The following is a 21960-nucleotide window of genomic DNA, read 5'->3' as shown; positions in this document are numbered from 1 at the left end:
AAGGATAGCAAGTCTTCCATGTGTACTTTATGGTGTGTAAACATAGGACTTTAATCTCCAGAAATGTCAATCCAGCAACTTTTGTAACTGCTTACATTGCTTAGATACCTCTAAGTTACTTTTGAACTTTGGAAACTCAAAACACAAGATTCTAAACACTGTAACTGCAGAATTTATCAAGATGACTGTGTACACTAGAATTAACAAGGTTTACTAACCTAGGGTCACATCTTAGGTTTTCCATAGATTATTATTAACAATGCTAAATAATTTAAAATTAAATATAAAAAGACTGTTGATTGTGATAATAACTGATAATAATAATTATGACTAGTACTTATATAGTGCATTAAGATTTGCAAAGCACTTTACATAGGCTATCTCATTTAGTCCTCACATTCACCCTATGAGGTAGGTGCTATTATTACTTCCATTATACAGATAAGGAAACTGAGGCCGAGAAAGGTTAAATGACTTGCCCAGGGTAATACAACTAATAAGTGTCTGAGGTAGGATGCACACACACTTGGGTCTACACTCCAACTTCAACATTTTCCTTAAATTTAATTCCCCTACAAAAGTCCTCATCACATGAAGGGGTACCTGGGTTCTCCAAAGCTGTGTCAACACAGCACAAGCTCAGGAAGGTCCTAGCCAGCTAGAAAGGCTTCTACAATGGGCTTTGGAATGAACAATGTCTCTCCTCCAAAGTCCAACTTCGATGAATTTAAAGGGCCTTACCTTCCATCTACCAAGAACTGATTTTTTTTTCCTTTTTGGCTAGCTCATGAAATTGTTTACTAAGGCATGGAGGAGTTGGGATCTTTTCAGTGGAGGGACAACCCACACTGATGAAATCAAGGTTAACTGAAATCTTTTTAAGCCAAGAGACAAGCCTTATTTTGTAGTATACTACTCTATTGCAAACATAACAAAGATTTCTGAGGTTGTGCCGCTTGTGCCCACAAAAACCTTGTTTGTTTGGGTTTTTTTCTTGATTTCCTTGTCTGAGAATTCTACTGAAAGCAGAGCTCTGCCATACTTCAGATGTGATTAGTTAACTGCTGCCATACAACCAGCAGAGGGCACTCAGCTATTACTTTTGTGTGTAAAGGTGAATGAGACTATTTGATAGTAAGCTTTTTCTCTTAGCAAAGAAATGAGTCAGTATAAGCATTTCTAGCAAATTTTTGCTATGATGGGAAATTTTTACTTATGAATAATAATTGAAGATCAAAAGAAGAATAGTCTAATCAAGCAATAGCTAGTATAGCTTTACATGTGATAACTCATTTGATCCTCATTATCCCCATTTTACTGATGAGGAAACAGAGACTGAGAAAGGTAAAGGTAACTTGTCCAGAAGTTAAGGTCACACAGTCAGGGACTGTCTGAGAGAAGATTCAGATTTAAACCCCCACGTTCTAACCACTGGGCTATCTAGAACTCTAAACTGGGAAGTATACAAGAAAACTTGTTTTCCAACCTGGCTCTGTCGTTAACTAGCTGTATGTATGACTTTGGAACATATCATAGCAGACCAATTTCCTGGTCTGTTAAATATGGTCAATTAATGAAACGATCTCTTAGGTCCCTAAAGGTTTGTGGACTTAGAGCTGGAAGGGACCTCAGAGGTCATTTAGTACAGAAGTGTCAAATTCATAGCCAGAGAGCCTTATGTGGCCCCCAAAACTCCTGAATGCTGGCAGAACCAGATTAAAATCTAATTGGGAAATGTTTAACAAAATAAATAAAAATACAGTACAACATAGATAATAGTAAGTTGTTTTCCCAGACCACAAGTATCTGTTTGGATTTGAATCTGACACAATTGATTTTGTCCAAACCCCTCGTTTTCCACCAGCAAAATTCTTTGAGTCAGTATCTTCAACAAAATGAGTTTTGCCCTACAACCCAAAGCACTAAAAGAGAAACACATTTCTAGTTTAAAATATATCATTGGCCCTCTATAAATGTGTTTTATTAATAGAGATGGTAAAACTGCCTTCTATAATTATTTTTTTTGATACCCAATACAGTCTTTTTTTTTTATAAAGATATTGTTGTATTTTAACAGAATGAAAATATGCTTAGAAAGACACAATAAGCTGGATCTTACCACCAGAGGACAGCCGGAGGCATGTGACTGGACAAATCACTTAACCTTGTTTGCCTCAGTTTCCTCATCTGTACAATGAGCTGGAGAAGGAAATGGAAAACCACTCCAATCTCTTTGCCAAGAAAATTCCAAATGGGGTCACAGATTTGAACACAATTGAATAACAACAGCACTAGATCCTTTAGATTTCCATAATACTACATAATATGAGAGTTGAGGAAAAAAATGAAACATCACTGAGTTCATGAGCTCAGTTCTGAAACTATCTACCGTGGCTTTGGAATTTCCTCTGTACTAACTCATAAATCTACTATCATTCAGGCACAAATCATAACTGACAGAACTCTAGGTTTAGAATTCCCTAGGGTCAAATTGCTGAGCCTGGGGGGCCTTCAGTTCTTGGCCTAGTGGCGGTACCCAGCATAAAGATGTTACCGTGACTTGGCTGTTAACATTTTCTTTGACATTTTAAAACTACTCTGCTTTCTTTTCCAGGGCTCATTGACTATAATTTCCACTGTTTCCGCAAAGCCATCCATGAAGTATTTGAGGTGAGAATGAGAATAGCAAAATCTCGAAAAGTTCAAAGTCAAATGCGAAAGAAAAAAGGAACCACACCTAATGGAACTCCTAGAGTTCTGCTCTGAGATTTTGGTGACAGCCTTTGAGATCAAGGCTATTTGATGAGACTGCCGCTTGGAGCTGTACTAGACGAAGAGGAAGAGAGAAAATTGGACACATGGCTTGGATTTGTTATATAACAATCAGTGCGACACACGTGATCCTTTTTAAAAAATAATAATAAAGTAAGCACTTTCAGCAACAAAAAACAACTTGTATATTAAACAGTGAAGTGAAATCTGTTGTAAGAATGTTCTTAATAGTAAGAAAAATCAGTTGTCAGAACTATCAGGTACTGTACATACTTTGTACTTTTTTGTGTTTTTTCTCATGGAACAGAACTTTGATAAAAATTAGTTTTCTAAGCTGTTTTCCCTACATGGTGTCAGTGATATGCATAATAGAGTTCCTTTGCATATGGCAATCTTAGACTCATCAAACAATGTTGCCTTAGGACAATGCCTTTTTTCTTGTTTTTTTAAAAGAATTTATGAACATTTGGTACCAGTTTATCAGTTAAATACTTCCCCCACCCTCACCCCCACTTTGTAGATGGAGCAGTGTGCTCTCAAGGCAATAAGAACCTTTCTCATAATTATTAATTAATTGATAAAGATTAAGCAGCTAGGTGGTACAGTGGATAGAATTCTGGGACTGGATTAAAAAAACTTATCTTCCTGTGTTCAAATCTGGCCTCAGACTCTTACTAGCTCTGTAACCCAGGGCAAGTTACTTTCACCCAGTTTGCCTCAGTTTCCTCCACTCTAAAATGAGCTGGAAAAGGAAATGGCAAACCACTCCAGTATCTTTGCCAGGAGGACCCCCAAATGGGGTCATGAAGAGTCAGACATGACTGAAAAGACTGAATAAAAAGTCAAATTTATTCAGAGCCCTGACAAATGCCCCACTCGCTTTCAGATCATTTTACTATTTTTACCTCAACTGTGATCTCTAAAGTAACTTTATACCTAATGGATATTCGTTTTGTAAGCCTGCTCATTGCTGCATTACTGTTTTTACAACACTGGGGACCAGATTTTCAAAGTGGTATCTACAATTTTTGCAAAGAAGGGTGCTACTTAAACACTGGTATGTGTTTGATGTTTTGCACCTGCCATATGGAGTTAAAGGGACCTCAGGTATTGGGAATATACCTGTTGGGACTGGAAGCTCAATTCCGTGTGGACAGTCTCGGGCAGGTAAAAGTGGGACTTCTAAATCTTAGAGTCTTACGAGGCCCTCCATGAACAGCGGGGGTTCGAGAAGGTCAGACCGAGCTAGCTCGGCTAGCTCGGGTATTTCCGCCTCTCCCCCGGAGATACCTGATGGGTGGAGTCTCCCTGCCCTCGAGGTCGTCCCGGATTGGAGCACACCTAGTTACCTAACAGCACGGTATTGAGATGCAAACTGTGTGGCTGAAGATTAAGTAGGATTGAGGAAGCCTAAAAGCTCTTAGCACGTGTGGAGCCAAAGAGAAAAGTAGGGCTCCGCTTCTTTTCTTTCCTCTCTCCCCTCCCCCTCTCTCCCCGCTTGTGCTTCTACTTCCATTCCCTTAAGCTTAGCCTTCTTAGGAAATCTCTCCCTCTTCGTCCTAAGAAAGAAGAGCCCCTGCACTTGTAACTGAAACCCTGTAATAAAGCTCAACCCCTGTTTGACTCTGGAACGTCCTTTCTCTCATACGTGCATCCGGCGTGGCCAGCCGAAGACCTCGGGAGGTGAGGTAAGAAAGACTCGGGTAGCCCAATACAGGCCTCTAGGCTTGGCATATACCCACTGAAGTGACTGGCATGCAGGCTTAAATGAAGGGACAATTTTGAAGCTTTGGGTCCCTTAGAAAAGGGTGGTAACCAGTGAGTGTAGGGTTTGGCACATATAAGTTTATTCAAGGGCCAATTTCCCATTTTGCTGTGTGCTGTTGCTGAATGTATTGCTGTTCAAAGCACCCCCCCCTAGAGCATGGCCTTGTTCAGTCTATTTATCATCTTTGCTTCTCTCTGTTACATGTGGCTGGGTGTACCTTTTTTGCGGCATTAAAATGTACTGAGCTTTCCTTCTGGCATTCTTCTTTTTAAGGCTATTACAAAGCTGTCCTAGAAATACCTGCAAGACAGTAAGATATTAGAAAGCCTTAAAAGTAACAGAAGATATTGATTCCCATGAAAATCAGGCATTCCTATTCATCTTATACCAGGAGAAGTGGAAAGGATTGTCAACCTCCGCAGGCTAAGAAAACCCTAATGTGATAACCACGGGTTATATGAGGGGTGGGTAATCTGGGATAAGAATGGGACATTGGAGAGGATTTTTAGTGCCATCTAGTTGTAAAGAGGGTTATTAAGGTAGCAGATTATATTTTTGGAGAAATGGTAAGACAAAGTTTGTCTTTCTTCATTTTCTCCTGCCCCTCAAAAAACCTGCCACCTGAAACCTAAGGTGTGAGCTGATAAAAATTTTGGGTATGACTCAAAACAGTCCTAAACTTAAGGAGTTTAATAAAAGACACGAAGACTGATAAGACTGGTCCAGATGGGTATCTGCCCTTTAGCATGACACAGAAGACAAAATGCTAGACTTGGAGTCAGGATATCTTGGAAATCTGTGTTAAGGAGTGAGCAAATCACTACTCTCTGGGCCTTAAGGACTGGATTTGATCTTAAAGTTTCTCCCAGCACTAAATCTATGATCCTATAATTCCTCACAATTACTGGGCTCTTGGGCTCAAGGCAGTCCAAGGTTTCCGAAGAAGGCTCTTACTATACTTTTGTCTATAGTTTCAATCTACATCTATGTTCAGGTAGCTCTCTGCACAGTGAATAAATAAAAATTTGACTTGCTATTTCAAAACAGTTATGAACCTTAGCAATCCTATTCTTTAAATTTCCTAAAAATTGTTTCCTTCTGAACAGGTCAATCAAGCAAAGAATGAATTTTTAAATGTAAATTTACTCAAGCCATCCTTGCCTCTTTAAATAATAGATTACACCATTGAACTATACATATTTTAATTATCTTGGCTCTTCCATACTTATGTTGTAGGTATGTGATATAAATGTTTAAATGTACATATATGAATATAGACATATGTGCCTTAAAAACATATCACCATAACAGTTTTGAGAGGGAAGACCAAAACAATATCTACTGTAGGTCCAATCCTATGGTTATGTAATAAGTGCTTGTTGACTCATAGTTTCTCTTTCCAGCAATGGAGAATTCACACTAAAAGTTAGCATTGGTCATTTGCTTATGGAGTGTGATGACATATATCTATGACTTTTTAGAGAGTCATTTTAGAGAAGTAAGTTGACATTCCTGGTCTTAACTTGGATTTTTTTACAAAGTTTTGAGTTCCAAGTTTTCTCCCTCCCCCTCCCCAGCCAAAGTGATATGCAATTTGGTATAGGTTATATAAATGTAATCGTGTAAAACTGACATTTCCAGTTTTAATGTCTTTGAAATGGAAACCTGGAGTTTTGATCATGTTCTCAATTTTATTTTTGATGGAGTTAAAAATTTGAGTCTGGTGCCTGTGATCATAAACTTAAAGACCAGATACAGCTAAGTATACAGGTTGACTTTTGATAATATTCAGAGACTGAGATAAGCCCCAGAACACACTGCTTCCAGGGCAGGCCTACCTTTGGTTATAAAGAAAATTAGAACTTATGTGGGGACATGTGAGCAATATAATTAGATTTGAGAATGACATTTTCCTCATTTATTTCAGGGATGCAGATTATTAGTGCTTTTGGCCAGAGTGCAGAGCATTTTAGTGAGGCATAGTTCAAAAGCCATGATGGCACTGATTTAATTACTGAAACACATGTCCTGGACTCTGGAAGCCCAGAAAAACACTAGAATCACGGTGTTATTTTAAAGTATGGAGCCCATGTGAGCTCTGGATATTTAAAACAGTTCTGGAAAGGTTGATTTTTATTAATAATTATTAACATTACTAATTATTAATAAAATATAATATACACATCCAACCTGTATGAGCCCAATACGATTTTGTAACCAACTGCTGTATTTTCATCAAAGACAGCAATGTGGTAATGCTTATAAATGCTCAGTTATAAAGCATGGTTCATGATGGAATTGCTAGGAAAACTCTTTCCTAGGTGGTTAAAACCTATTCACAATTTTATTTCCATTTCTCTTTAAAACTTCAGGTTAGGTATAATGTGGCATAATGGTTACTTTCCTGGGTGACACTGAGGATCTACAAGAATATTCATATTTGTGCTTTACTTGCTTATTGGTAGAATAATTTACTCTTAAGTTCTTCCAGAATTGCTTGAGGTAGAAAAGAAAGTCAACAAAGATTGGATTGCATCCATGGCCACCTGGCCTTGGAGTTAGAAAGACCTACATGGCTTCAGTCCTATCTCAGATATCATGCTATCTGTGTGACTTTGGGCAGATCATTTAAAGTCTCGGTGCTAAGGTATAGAACAGCTACGAATCTACGTTGGCAAAGAGAATTTCCAATCTGAGAATGATGCACATTGATGAATTCACATATTTAGACTGTTGCCCCACAAAAAAAAGTGGAGAGAAAATTCTGAGTAGGCAAAGCTGTGAATGTTCAGGTAGGCTTAAAACTAAACTTTCTGATAGCAAAATAATCTGTTGAAAAAGAGACAGGATTACTGATATCTTTGGGGTGATTGATTATGAAAGTCACTATAGATTTAGATGGATTCAGTAAAATGTGTTAAAACTAGATTAAACTGTGAAAAAGCACACAATGTGCAAAGCTAAATATCTCGACTAGATTGAACTCCCATACTCTTATTCTTGTTGCAAAAAAATGCACATATTAATGTGCAGAAAAAAATATTTCAACTACATTGAATCCTTACACTCTTGTAGTAAAAAATAATAAAATTATCCAGTAATTCAGATTTGTGCTAGATATGCCTATTGGGACAACAGCAGAATGGACTAATTTAGTTATATTTAAATAGTTCATTTCTCCTGTACCTACCCTTATCCCTCACTATAATGCAAAACTCATCTGGAATTTGTGTTCCTACAGGGAAACCCTACCCTCAGCTTATTCAATAAGATTCTACCTTGTGATGATACTGTATGGGATGTCCTGAAAGCTTAAAAGCGCTATAAAGCTCTATAAATCAGTTTCTCTATGGTAGCAATTCTTAACCATTTTATTGTCCTGGGTCTCTTTGGCAGGTTGGTGAACCTCTTGTCAAAATAATGTTTTTAAATGCATAAAATAAAATGCATGGGGTTACAAAGGAAACCTATCTTATGAGATAAAGCTATGGATATATTTTTAAAAAACAACTTTACAGACTTCAGTCTAAGAACCTTTGTCATAAGGGCTTTTTGATAGTTTTGACTTAAAATATATTTAAAATATAAGGTCCAAATATTTTTATTGGAAAATGTGACCTGAAATACAGCATTTTCCACAAATAATAATAATAATAATGAATTATCTCCTGTGAAAAGAAAAATCTGATTCTTAACAATAAACATCATTTAATAAGATGTATATGGATTTCTCAAAAAGACTTTCGCAAAAACCTTGAAGGTAGGGACCAAAAAACTCCTTAAAACTTACCACTGTTCTTGTATAGAAGGGTTCATGGGCTAGCTTGTTAAATAAATAAGTTTAAATACAAAATCAATATTTCCCTGGATGACTGTGAAGGCCTACAAGTATTTTCATATTTGTAGAGTAATTGCTTCTTAATAGAACAGTTTACTAGTAACTGCCTGAGGTAGACAAGAAAGTTAACAAAAGTTTAGATTCGATTCCCTTTAATCTATTAAATAACTGGGGCAAAGCAGGATATACTGAACCTGATAGCAAATTATGCATTCTTTTGCTTGTCCTTATAGCAGAGAATTTAAAATAAGAGGGGTAGCCAATTAATTGTGAACACTCATTGGATTTTCTATGAAGTAATGAGGTGCCAAATGCTGGTAAATTTTAAGGTCAAGCTTTTGATCTTGGGTATAATTCAGCCTTTCATCCATGTGTATTTTTAATATGTGTAATAAATAACTTGCATAGTGTAAAACTGTGGTTTTGGTGTGTTTTCAGTAATGCATGGAGGACAATCCAAGAATTTAAAGTAGATGAAGATTTAATTTGGATTCCAAGTTAGTATTGGGAGGTAAACAAATGGAGTTGTTGACCACAATACCCTGCACATTGTAGGTGCCTTATAAATGCTTATTGAATTGATTTTACAGGGTGTAATTTAATCCAGGGGTGGGGAACCTGAGGCCTTAAAGCCACATGTAGCCCTCTAGGTCCTTAAATGTGCCCCTTTGACTGAATCGAAACTTCACAGAACAAATCCCCTTGATAAAAGGATTTGTTCTGTAAAACTTGAACTCAGTCAAAATGCCATATCCAAGGACCTAGAAGATTAAATTTTAATCTGTGTAACTTTGGGCAGCTAGATGGTTCAGTGGAGCCAAACCTCTGTTTGTCTTGATCCATTGGAGGAGGAAATGGCAAACCTTTCCAGTATTCTGGCCAAGAAAATCTTAGGACAGTAGGTTCTACAGGGTCCCAATGAGTCAGACATGACTGAACAAAAGCTTTGAAAGCTTAAAACTGCACTAGAGCTGTGAGAATACCCTGATCAAGTAGTCCTGGGCTGAAAAACATCTGATTGACCTATAACTCATACTATATTACTAAAGTCATTGCCACACCTCATGCCTATTGCCTACTATAGCCCTTGATCCTGTCATGGAAGCATTATAAAAAACAAACAAACTAGAGCTTTTGGAGAGTTTTTGAATTCCAAAGCAAAGAAGAGAAAGGAAGAATCTATGAAAGCCACAACAGTTCAAGAAATTTGACTTTGAGGGCAGACTTAATGGGAGACTAACTTATGAGTTATGAGTCTCCCACTAGTCTTAATGGGAAATTGTTAATCGTAATTACGACTCCCACTTAATCTTAACTAAACTCCTTACTAGCCTTAGTGGGCAGCTTGTTGTTCAGTCACTTCAGTCATGTCCAATTCTTCAGGACCCCATTTAAGGTTTTCTTGGCAAAGATACTGGGGTGGTTTGCCATTTTCTTTTCCAGTTCATTTCACAGATGAGGCAATTGAGGCAAACAGGGTTAAAGGACTTGCCCAAGGTCATACAACTGGTAAATATCTAAGGTCAGATTTGAACACAGGTCTTCCTGACTGTAGGCTTAGCACTCTATCCACTGAAGATGTAAGAGACTACTACCCTCAAATTGCTCTCCTTCCTGTCCCCAAACTTTTGGTTCACTATTATCTCCAACTAAGAATTGCCAGAATCCTTTAATTTTTTTTAAATTTTGAACTTAATTACCAAAAAAAGGACATTTCTATATACATAGAAGAATGCAAAAGCAGAATTGTGTATGAAACTGAGTCCCCATCTCATATTGCTCACTTTTTAAAAAATATATAACAAATTCCGTACATTCCTTTCAAAACTGTACTGCTGATCTCTGCTTCCTTCCAAAAGTCTTTCTGTTCTCTTCTGTGCACGTTAAAAAATATTTCAAAGGCTCTTTTTTGGGGCACATCACTATTACCCACTCACTGTCATTAAAAATGGGGAAAAACATAACAGATAAGCATAGCCAAATGAAACAAATCTACACAGTGACTACCAAGTAACCTCCTTTAACACCTGATTAGCTGAGGCATGTTAGGAAGGACCTGAAAGTTTTGATGGGGTAGAGGTGAAGAGAGAAAAGGATGATTGGTTTACTCAGAGTTATCTGGGGATTCAGTAGGTAGTTTTGAGTATGATACTACAGTGGGAGGCTCAGAGAAGCATGAGAAGTCTGACCACGATGGGGCCTACATAGGAAATGGAAAAGGGTAAAGAAAGGGATTTGGAAGGAAACCAAAGACAAACTTGTCAGTTAAAATTTTGTCTATGGTTTTCCTTGGTCTCAAGAAGTATAAAGGGGCCTTCTTCCTCAAACTTGAATTCCATTGTTCCTGCTCTCAGGACTCAGCATTCAGGCTAGTGATACTAGAATTACAGTTTAAATAGGTTATGAGCTACATAATTCAACAGCAAATATTTATTAAATACATACTATGTGCCAGGTACTGTGCTAAGTTTTCTCAACACAAATATAAGCAAAAAGAAAACCAATTCCAATTTTCCATGAGTTCATATTCTAATGGGGTGGATAACATAGAAAAGAAGCTTTGGGGGTGGGGGGGAAGAGGAGACGGTCATAAGCTTTTGCAGCTTTGTATAGGAACTTAAACATTAGTTCTGAAAATATATTTATGGGGTGGAGGGAAAGTGTTCTGAATTCCAAAAAACTGACCTGAAAGTCACCTTTGAAACATAGTCTGTTAGTAAGTTTTGGAGGTGAGGTAATGGAAACACTTGAAGTCAAAAGACTCAGGACACCTGCAATGGAATCTTGGCTTTGCCCCTTACTAGCTGTGATACTCTGCCAAGTCGTTTGAATTTTACCTGTTATTTTATTTATCAAATAAGAAAGTTGAACCAGATGATTTTTAAAGGCTCTAATATTCTATGATCTTTTACTACCTATATCCTGAGTTAGGCTTTAAAATCCAATGTCACATGAACAAAAGTTCTCATGAAGCCTTTTTAGAAAAAGAAAAATGTTCTTAACTGCCTTAAAGAGATTGCTGTAACTATATATTATATGTATATAATATATAACATTATATTACAAAGTGACAGGTTTATATTTATCCATCTGAAAGACTAGCCTACCATCTTCATGTAGTTATTTTTGTTTGTTTGTTTTACAAAATTAACTTCCAAGCTCAGGGCAATAAAATATTGAGCCTTTTCTAACAGCTCACAGACTTAACTGAACAGGTCTTCTGAAATCATGTGATCTCTTCATCTAATCTATATAACTCTAGATCTATCTATAAGCTTTAAAGAAAAAAAATTCACATCTTTTCAAAATAATGTATTTCAGGATCCCACTCCCTTAACTTGGGAGTTCATGACTTGAATTCATTCTCTTATAATTTGTATGTTACCTGATGCGTAGGCCTTACTGAAAAATACAGAATGGCTACTCACCTGGTCAATAACCAACTATTTGCTAGATTAGAAAAAATACCACATCTCCTTCTTAACTTTAATTAACTTTAAATTAGCATGGGTAACAGTGGAGTTAGCTGGATTAATCTCCTCTTGAAATATGGCATCTTCCCCATCCTTAAAAAACTCTCTCTTGATTTGCATACCCCTGTATAGTCCTCTCTCCCCTTTTATGGTTAAACTCCTTGAGAAGTCCATCTACAACAGGAGTTTCTACTCCTCTTAACTGCAGTCTGGTGTTTAACCTCATCATACAACTGAAACTGTTCTCTCCAAAGTTATTAATGATCTCTTAATTTCCAACTCTAATGTCCTTTTTGGGTCCTTATCTGTCTTGATCTCTCTGTAGCCTTCTTGATCACCACTTCTCTTTGATATTCTCTTCTCTCTAGGTTTTTAGGACAAAACTCTCTCCCGGTTCTCTTCCTACCTATCTGACCACTCCTCATTCTCTTTTGATGGTTCATCATCCAAATCATTCCTGCTAATCACAGGTGTCCTCTTGAGTTCTTTTCCTTTTTCTATACTATTTCACTTCATGATTTCATTGGCTTCCATAGATTCAATTATCATCTCTAAAGATTCTCAGATCTATTTGTCTGGTCCTAATTTCTTTCTTGACCTCCAGTTGAATCTCATGCTCTTTATTAGACATATCGAACTAGATATTGTGTAGATATAACGTTTCTAAAACTGAACTCATTACCTTTGTCCTCCAAACCCTTCCTTCTTCCTAACTTCCATATTACTGCTGAGGGTTCCGCCTTGCTCCCAGTCACTCAAGCTCACAGTCTAGTGGTCATCCTCAATCCTTCACTCTCTTTTACCTCTATTATATAATTAGCTGCCAAGTTCTGTTATTTCTACCTTTGTAACACCTTTCCTACCCTCTGACATTGCCACCATCCTAGTTCAGGGCCTCATCACCTCATGCCTGGATTAATGCATTGTCTTAAGTCAATTAGTCCCTTGCCTCAAATCTCTCACCACTCCAGTACATCCTCCACTCAACTGTAAAATTGATCTTCCTAAAATGCAGATCTGACCAAATTATTCAATAAACTTTAGTAGTTCTCTATTACCTGAAATCCTCTGTTTGGCTTTTAAAGCCCTCCTAACCTGACCTCTTTCTATATTTTCAGTCTTTTTTACACCTTACTCCTTTTGGGATCTAGTGACATTGGCCTCCTTGCTGTTTCTCAAACATGACACTAGATCTCTTGCCTGAGTATCTTCACCATCTGTCCTCCTGGTTGGCAGCATCTCCTTTACCTCTACCTCCTGGCATTGTTAGTGGAGCTATGAATTGGTCTAGCCATTCTGGATAACAATTTGAAACTATAACCCCAAAGTTATTAAACTATGCATGCCCTTTGACTCAGTAATACCCCTATTAGATTTATGCACTAAAAGAGATCAAAGAAAGTGAGGGAGAACCCATTTGTACAATATTTGTAGCAGTTCTTTCTATGCAGGCAATGAACTGGAAACTGAGGGGGTGCCCATTAACTAGGAAATGGTTGAACAAGTTATGACATATGAATATGATAGAATACTATTGTCCTGTAAGGAATGATGAAGGGGGAAGTTTCAGAGAAAACTGGGAAGACTGATACAGAATGAAGTAAGCAGAACCAGGAGGATAATTTAAACAATAACATCTATGTTGTAAAAACAAACAACTGAAAGATTTGAAAACTCTGATGAACACAATGAGCAGCCACTATACAGAGGAGTAGTGATGAAACATGCTACCCACAAGATCTGATAGACTAAAAATGTAGATTGAGACACATATCTATACTTTTGTGTATACATTTGTGTGTATATATATTCCTAATACTTTATATTGATTTATTTTATTTATATTCACTACAAGGGCTCTGTTTTTCTGTCTTTTTTCAGTGGAGCATGGTAGGGGACATGTGGAAGAGAGGAGGATATTGGTAATTGAAAAAAATATAAAATTTAATTAAAAAAAGAAAAGAAAACCTAAAAGGTTTGTAGGTAGATGGTATAATGGAGAAATTGTTGGATTTAGGATCAGGAAGACCTGATTTCAAATCCCCAGGCACTTTAACTGTGTGATTTCCTAGCCAAGAAACACCATCAGCCTCATTTTCTCCATTTGGGAAAGAAATGGGGATAATAATTGTGTGTGTGTTCATCCTTCACTGCCAAAGAAGACCATGCCATCAGAGAAGTAATGACATGACTTGCACATGACTTTGTTTTGAGTGAGGGAGGGCTGTGCAGGTCACCAGCCTCACTTCTCCTCCGGAGTCATCTGAATCCAGTGATCAGATATTCATCAGGATGACTGGAGATGACCCAGGGTGAGGCAATTGAGGTTAAGTGACTTGCCCAAGGTCACACAGCTAGTGAGTGTTAAGTGTCTGAGGTGAGATTTGAAAGGTCCTCCTGACTCCTGCACTGGTGCTCTATCCACTGCACCACCTAGCTGCCCCTGGGGATAAAAATAGCACCGAACAGAAAGTAGTAAAGAACAAATGAGATAACATATAAAACTCTTTGTAAGCCTCAAAGTGCTAAATAAATGCTAATTAGTGGTAGTAATAGTAGTAGCAGCAGCAGCAGCAGCAGCAGTAGTAGCCATCATTGAAGATCTCAGGATAAATAGAGATAAGATAAGATGATCCGCAGGTCTGTTACCTGAATTGGTTCTGCACCAGCTATATGATTCCTTTAGGGGCTTTCAGTGGAACAAAAGGAATAGGGAAGGGGAAAGAGTTGTAACTCCCTAAATGGGTAGTAGAAAAAGGCTAGATGGTAAGTAACCTGGGAAAGATTGAAGCCTATGAGATGCCTTTCCACTAGCTATCTGGGTCACCCAAAGGTTTGCTGTCTCAGATCAGCTAGCTAGTGAGAAAAGTGAGAAAGTGACAACACAAAGTTATCACTGAAGGCAGCAGCTCACTCCCAGGTATTAGTACCAAAGATAGCTCATAGAGAAGAGTGGATGGTAATAACTCAAACACCTTTTCCTAGGATGCCTTACAAAAAATATCCTTTTTTTATATGAAATTTTCATGCACATTTCAGTTTGTTTGTTTGTTTGTTTGTACTAGTTCCCAGGGATTTTAGGGGCAGTTAGATGGTATAATGGATAGAGTGCCAGGCCTGATGTCAGGAGGACCTGAGTTCAAATCCAACCTCAGACCCTTATTAGGTAGGACCCTGGCCAAATTACTTAATTCTGTTTGCATCAGTTTCTTCCTTTGTAAAATGAACTGGAAAAGGAAATGGCAAATTACTCCAATATTTTTGTCAATAAAACCGCAAATGGAATCACGAAGAATCAAACATAAGTGAAAACGACTGAATAACAACAAATCTGTATAACAACTGGCTGAATGAGATGGTGAGAGTAGAATTAGAGGTCTCACCCTTCTTATCTCTGTTTAGGACATAGGGATCTATTATCTATAAAAATTAGAATGGAAAAAAACAAAAACAACCTGAATACCAGCTTTATTTGTGCTCAGCTAAGCATTATCATAGTTTTAGAAATGGGGAGAGATCTTCCCAACAATTTAAGGATATAAGAGATTGCATAGGTAAGTGAAAAAAAAAAGTATTCCCGAGAGGTTTGTTGTTGTCACTAACTAGTTTGACAAAGGTCAAAGGAAATGACCTTAAGAACTTGTTTCTAAGGGGCACTAAGAATTTGCTTTATAGCTTTTCCCTTGAAACCTACACAGTAATGTTGACCTAGATGTGTGTGTGTGTGTGTTCTGAGAGATAGAGGGGAGAGACTTCACAAGGATTTGAATGTTAAGGTGAAAAATGTCTCCATTTACCAACACAGCTATGTATGCATAAATACAAATGTATATGCATAAATATATATGTATACACACATTTTATTGTTGACATTGCTTACGAGACATATGTATGCACATACATGTATAGGTATATGTATGCACATATACCTATACATGTATGTGCATATATTCTCTACCAAACAATATGAATATATATATACATGTATATATTTGCATATATATTCTCTACAAAGCAATATCAGGTTATTTATGTTCAAAAAGGAAGGTTACTGGGGTGAACCAGTCAGGAGTTGCTTCATTATGTCAGGAAGGGGTATGTTGTAACTCTTAACTGATCACTGTCATGTATACATGTATACATTTATATATATATTTATAAAGTTGGCAAATATCAACAAACATGAACACTTCCATATACAAAGGAGTACAGAAAAATCAGACTGTAAATGATGCTAATGAATTTTTATTACATGTAGATTTGTGGGGGTATATATTAAATTTAGCATTGTAGTACCAATACTGACCTGTTTGTCTATATCCCTAGTACTTCCTTCTACTCTCTTCTGCATAGTTTTCAAATGTTTCAGTGACTTTCTTTTTTTTTTGCTATTACTATTACCACTTCAACTGCCTCTTATGTCTCTTCCCCAATCAAAAGCAGTGCTCTAACAAATAAGTATAAACAAACAAGGCAAACTTACACATTGGTTGCTTCTTAAAATATATATCTCATTCTGAAATGGCACAGTCCATCACCTCTCTTCCAGGGGGTGGAATGTATGACTCATCATCAGTCTTCTGGAGTAACAACTGGTCATTGCATTGATCTGAGTTCTTTAGTCTTTCACAGTTGTTTTCCTTCACAGTATTGGAGGTGTTGCATAAACTCTTCAACTGGTTCAGCTCACTTTCCTGTTTAGTAGTCTTCCCATTTTTCTCTGAATTCATGATGTCATGCCCTAGAGGGAGTAAGAATGACCTGGACCTGCAGAGATTTATGGGATATGGAGGATTTTTTCCTTATCTACTTTAACAAGAAAGTATTACATGGTTTAGGAATGAAGCAGGACTAAAAAGAAAGCTAGTGAAAAAGAATAGAAAACACATGGGGAGGAGGAAGATAGAGGGGTCTCCTCTAATACATGGAGCAACATATGACCTTGTAGCAATAGTAATGGTGGCAGGCAATTCTCTTTCCTCAAACTCATGCCTTTGGGAGTGATGAAAGAGAGGAAAGCTAAAGGCATAAGTGACAAAGAATAAAACTTTTTTTTTAAATTGTGGGTGCTTCAACATAACTGATGTGGAAATATGTTTTACATTACTGCACATGTATAACCTGTATCAGATTGCTTGCTGTTTTTAGGAGGTAGGGAGGAAGAAAAATTTGGAACCCAAAATCTCTCAAAAAATAAATGTTGAAAATTGTCTTTATATGTAATAGGAAAAAAACAAAACTATTATTAAACCAAAAAAAAATATAGATTCTTGATCAAGTGACTGAAGACCTGGGGGCAGGGTACAGATATAGTGGAATTAATGGTCCTTGAACCCTTATTTTAGCTGAATGCAACCGACTTCTATTTCTAAGCCTGTTCTTTTATTTCATTAAAAACTGCATATGACTATCCTAATTTTATTTCTCATAAATATCTCTGGTTGACTTTGTCCTTTGAATTTCTTTGTGTTCCTTTGTTCACAGCAAAAGAGCCCAGGAGAGTATTAGGAACCAAAAGGACTGATATTCCAATGCCCCATCCTATCGTTAGATAGTTTTCTCTAAATCAGGGCATCATTTTATGTGTAATAACTATACTTATAAAGGCAGAATTACTGCTAACTTGGGCCTTTAAATCTTCCTTATCAGACCATGATCCTGATATAGACACAATTAGTATTATAATATCTTTTGTTATTTCTTGGGATACAATGATATCTATTTACATGGATATTCTGGAATTTATTGAGCTATTCCTCAATGATGGGAACTCACTTGGTTTTCAGTATTTTGCTACAATAAAAAGTGCTACTATACATATTTTTGTACATATGGGTCCTTCCCTTTTGTCTTTGATCTCTTTGAAGTATATGCCTAATAGTGGTATCTCTGGGACAAAGGATAGTTGTAGTTTAATGAATTGTGGACATAGTTCCAAATTGCTTTCTAAATGGTTAGAGTAATTCACTGTACCAACAGTGCATTAGTATGCTTGTCTTCCCATCATTTTAATTGTGTGAATTATGTTTCAAATGTGCTTTTTGTAAATGATATATTGTTGTATCCCGCTTTCTTTCTATTCTGCTGTGCTCTTTCCTTTTACGGGTGAGTTGATCCCATTCATATTCATGGTTATAATTCTTAATGGTGTTTTCCCATCCATCATATGCTCTTATATTTTTTCCTTTGCTCTTCTCTTTCTGTTATATAAAGAAGGTGATGAAAGAGAAGGGATGTGATCAGTGCTAGTAATCCATAACTGAAAGGCCTGATCCAATTCCTCTGCCATTCCTCTCTCTACCTATCTTAGATCCTAATCATTGCTTCTTATATTTCCTTTCTCCTTTTTCATCCCTCCTTTCTTATCCATCCACCAAAATGGAAATTTATTTGTCCTGTAACTATTCTCTCCCAGAATCTATCCTTTCCTCTCCCATTCCCCTCTTTTCCTGTTCCCATGTTGCATTTAATGCATTTCTACACCAGATTTTGGATTTGGGTGTGTGCTCGACCATCTGTATTGAAACAAATGGGTATAATCTCATCTAATGTGGTTTCTACCAAATACCTATGTGTGTGAGACTTCCCACTTCTCTTTGGATTTGGCTCACTTGCTCCAAGTTGCTCCCAAACTAACAGATCTAGGATCTTAAAGACAAATCATTATCAAATGTTACATTCAAGCTCTTGCAGACCTCATAGAATATGGATAATCTTGATGAGGGGAAATACACAAAATCACTTCCTCCCACTCTTTTCATCATAAAACTCTCCAGAAAAGGGCCTTAAGGAGACAGTGGATCTTATATGACCACTTTATCTATCCTCTTCCACATTTATAAAAGGAGAGCTTGTAATACAGTGCTGGGTCTGGAATCAGAAAGACCTGAGTTCAAATCTGACCTCAGACATTTACTATCTTTATGAACCTGGGCAAATCACTTAACCTCTGTTTGCCTCAGTTTCTTCAACTGTAAAATGATAATAATAATAGTGTCTACCTCACAGGGTTGTTGTGAGAATCAAATGAGATGCTATTTGTAAAAAAATAAAAGTGCTTAGCATAGTGCCTGGCTCATAGTAGGCTCTATATAAATGCTTATTCCTTTCCCTTCTTTGCCTGCTCTTCTCATGAATTTCAATTATGAGAAACAGCAAGTTCCTTCACTTTTTTCTTCACTTCTTCCCTAGGGTATTCCTTTTCTTTCCTCTCTTTAAACCAACAAAACAGAATAGAAACCATTTCTAGGCCCTGTATTTGTCTTCCTTTACTTCCTCTGTGACCCTTGAAACCACTGGTATTAGCCTAAGCTAGGCTCTACTTAACTTTGCAATGACATTGTTTGCAATGGTAGCTTCTAAAGGGCTTGTGAAAAATATGCTCTGCCAATAAGAGAAGTTGAGATAAGGATCCTTATAAGTGTCAAATCTGGTTAATCAAAGGAGTGGAGCCTCTTTGCAGCCTCCCAGAGAATTATCATGACAATAAACCAACTTTGGGTCACAACTCCTCCATCTGCCTTCTCCACTTTGGCCCTGGGCTACCAAATATTGCTATATGTAGTATGATGCTACTACAGATTCATGCTACTCAACCTCAACTGGGCTCTCAACTGCTGTTAAGCAATTCTTTATCTCTTATTTAGTTCTATCTGGGATATGTTCCAAACCCTCTACATACTCTTTAAACATCCAAATCTTTTTCTGTCTACCTCACTTTTAGCAAATGATAGCTTGGTATAGTAGGAAAAGTGCTAGATATGGTATCAGAAGCCTAGATCTACTATTTGCTATTTCTTATATGATCGTGAGCAAGTCCCTCTGGGTTTTGGTTTCCTCATTTCTAAAATGAGGGGATTGGATTAGGTAAACTTGGAGGTCTCGTTCAGCTCCTATTCTGTAATCCTATCACCTCCCATTTTGGGGAGCACAAATTTCTTCCGTTTGCCTCATTTCTGTCTCAAAATTTCACAACCACCATACCCTTCTCTCCACCTTAACACCTTTCTTCTCCAGTCTCCCATAAGAAATGTTTCCTCCTCTCTTTAAAGCTGTCTCATATCTTTGATATTTTCCTTATCCCCCTTGCATCTTCCATCTCTGTCTATTTTTTTGTTGTTCAGTTGTTTTAGTTGTGATTGACCCTTGGTGATCCCATTTGGGGTTTCCTTGGCAAAGATACTGGAGTGGTTTGTCATTTCCTTCTCCAGTGGATCCATTTTGTCAGGCAAGAAGTTAAGTGACTTGCCCAAGTCATGCAACTAGTAAGTGTCTGAGGCTGGATTTGAATTTAGCTCTTCCTGTCTCCAGGACTAGTGTTCCATCCACTGAGCCACTGACTCTTTCTCTTCTTTTCCTTCCCTTTTGCCTTAAAAAAAATGTTGGGGTATCCCCTCAATCCTGCTATCCATTAAAGCTACTGTCCTATCTCTCCTTTCTAGAGGAGAGTACTTCTAGAAAGAGTAGTTTATACATTCTGCCTCTACTTGCTTACCATCCTCTTAATCTGTAACTACTGGCAATCTGAGTTTCTATTCTACCATGTAACTAGAAGTTATTCTTCTGTAAGTCAACAGTGAAATACAATAGCCATTCCTAATGCCTTATATTAGGCAGCTAGGTGAGTAATGGATATAATGCTGGTCATGGAGTCAAGAAGACCTGAGTCCAAATCCTACTTCATGTGCTTTCTAGTCATTTTACTTCTCCCAGCCTTGTTTTTTTTTTTATCTGTAAAATTGAAATAATAATAGTAACCTCATGGGGTTGTTGTAAGGACCAAAAGAGATAACATAGAAAGTACTTTGTAAACCTTAAAGTGCTATATAAATGCTACCTGTTTTTATTAGACCTCTCTCAGCTTCCATGACACTGTGCTGCATTGCTTTTCCTATCTCTCTGAAATTTCCTTCTGCATCTAATTGTCTCTTCTTTCTCCAACCACACTCTAAATATGGTTATATTTATCATGACTGGTCTTTTCTGTCTCTGCATCTGTTTATTTGATGATCTCATCTGTTCCCATAAGTCACTACTTGGGCCAATGACTTTCATATTTTTATCTCCTGTTGTGACTCTCCTCTCTGCAGCACCAGCACTGTATATTAAATGACTTACCAGGCATTCCACATGAATGTCTCCTGACAGCTTAAACCCAACATCTAGAACCAAATTTATCATTCTTCCCTACTTCCCCTGTAAAATGTCTTCCTCCCAACCTCTCTTTTCCTTTATGACACCACAATTTCTCCAGCCACCCAGACTTGAAATCTCAAAATCGTCCTTCACTCTGACCACTGTCTTGTTTCCTACATGTAACTAGCAACTAGATCCCATCAAGTTTTTCTTTGTAATATCGTTTACATCTTTCCTTTATCCATTCCCACTACTGTCATCCTATCTTGTTACCCCACATCTGGACCATTTTAATAACTTCCTAACTCTTCTTCCTCTCTCCATCTCCCTTCCTCTGCTTCTTCTTGCATGTTTCTATTAGACGAATCCTCCTAACATGCTTCCTCCTAACCAGGATGACATTCCTTCATTGCTTTTTAAAAAAAAAAGATTAAAAAGAAACTCTTCAATAGATCTACCCTGCCTAATAAAGTCCAAACAATTGCTTTAGCAGTCCAAGCTCTTCACCAGCTCTCCTCAATTTGTCCCTTCCAGCTTTATCTCCTACTGCTTAATAGAATGAAAGGTTTAATGTCGAATTTCCCTCCCTCAATTTTCCTATTTATGCCAAATACAGAGGAGATCAGAACTCATGATATTAATCTTATGTAGAGACTGGCATCTGACATTAATGGGTTAGTGAGTCAACAGCAGATTGTATTAATGATTTTATTGTAGGACTTTACCCTATAAGAAAAGATAGGTTTTGAATAATGAATATTTTTTCATTATTCAAATGAATGAATAATTTTTCATTATAAGAAAAGATAATGCTTACTGAAGCATTACTACTGTTATCATTAACAAATAGTCATTTCTCTTAAGTCAGTTTTCTTAAGAAGCATGAATCATCTGAACTGTCATTGTCATGTAAGCTCCTTTTGAGCAGGGGTTATTTTAATCTTTGTATATGTATCCTTAGCACTTTTGAACAG

General features: G+C 37.2%; 1 protein-coding gene and 1 long non-coding RNA gene across 3 annotated transcripts in view; one reads left to right on the top strand and one right to left on the bottom strand.

Annotated features, from left to right (window-relative positions):
* Nucleotides 1-2978, top strand: part of RRAGD (Ras related GTP binding D) — a 60094-nt gene extending 57116 nt beyond the window's left edge. For both annotated transcript variants that reach the window (XM_072642814.1, XM_072642815.1), the window contains one exon: nucleotides 2615-2978. In XM_072642814.1, the coding sequence (XP_072498915.1) occupies nucleotides 2615-2766 (152 nt within the window). In that variant the 3' untranslated portion in view covers nucleotides 2767-2978. The remainder of the gene's footprint in view (nucleotides 1-2614) is intronic.
* LOC140526534 (uncharacterized) lies at nucleotides 2686-5420 on the bottom strand. Its single transcript, XR_011974413.1, has 2 exons — nucleotides 4511-5420; nucleotides 2686-3894 (listed from the first exon to the last, which is right to left on the bottom strand). It is a non-coding gene; the product is annotated as an uncharacterized lncRNA (long non-coding RNA).
* Nucleotides 5421-21960: the final 16540 nt, after the last annotated feature.

Source organism: Notamacropus eugenii, chromosome 2 (genome assembly GCF_028372415.1).
Source record: "Notamacropus eugenii isolate mMacEug1 chromosome 2, mMacEug1.pri_v2, whole genome shotgun sequence".
In the NCBI taxonomy this organism is placed as follows: domain Eukaryota; kingdom Metazoa; phylum Chordata; class Mammalia; order Diprotodontia; family Macropodidae; genus Notamacropus; species Notamacropus eugenii.
Note: the sequence above shows the minus strand (reverse complement) of the source record. Positions and strands in the feature narration are given on the sequence as shown.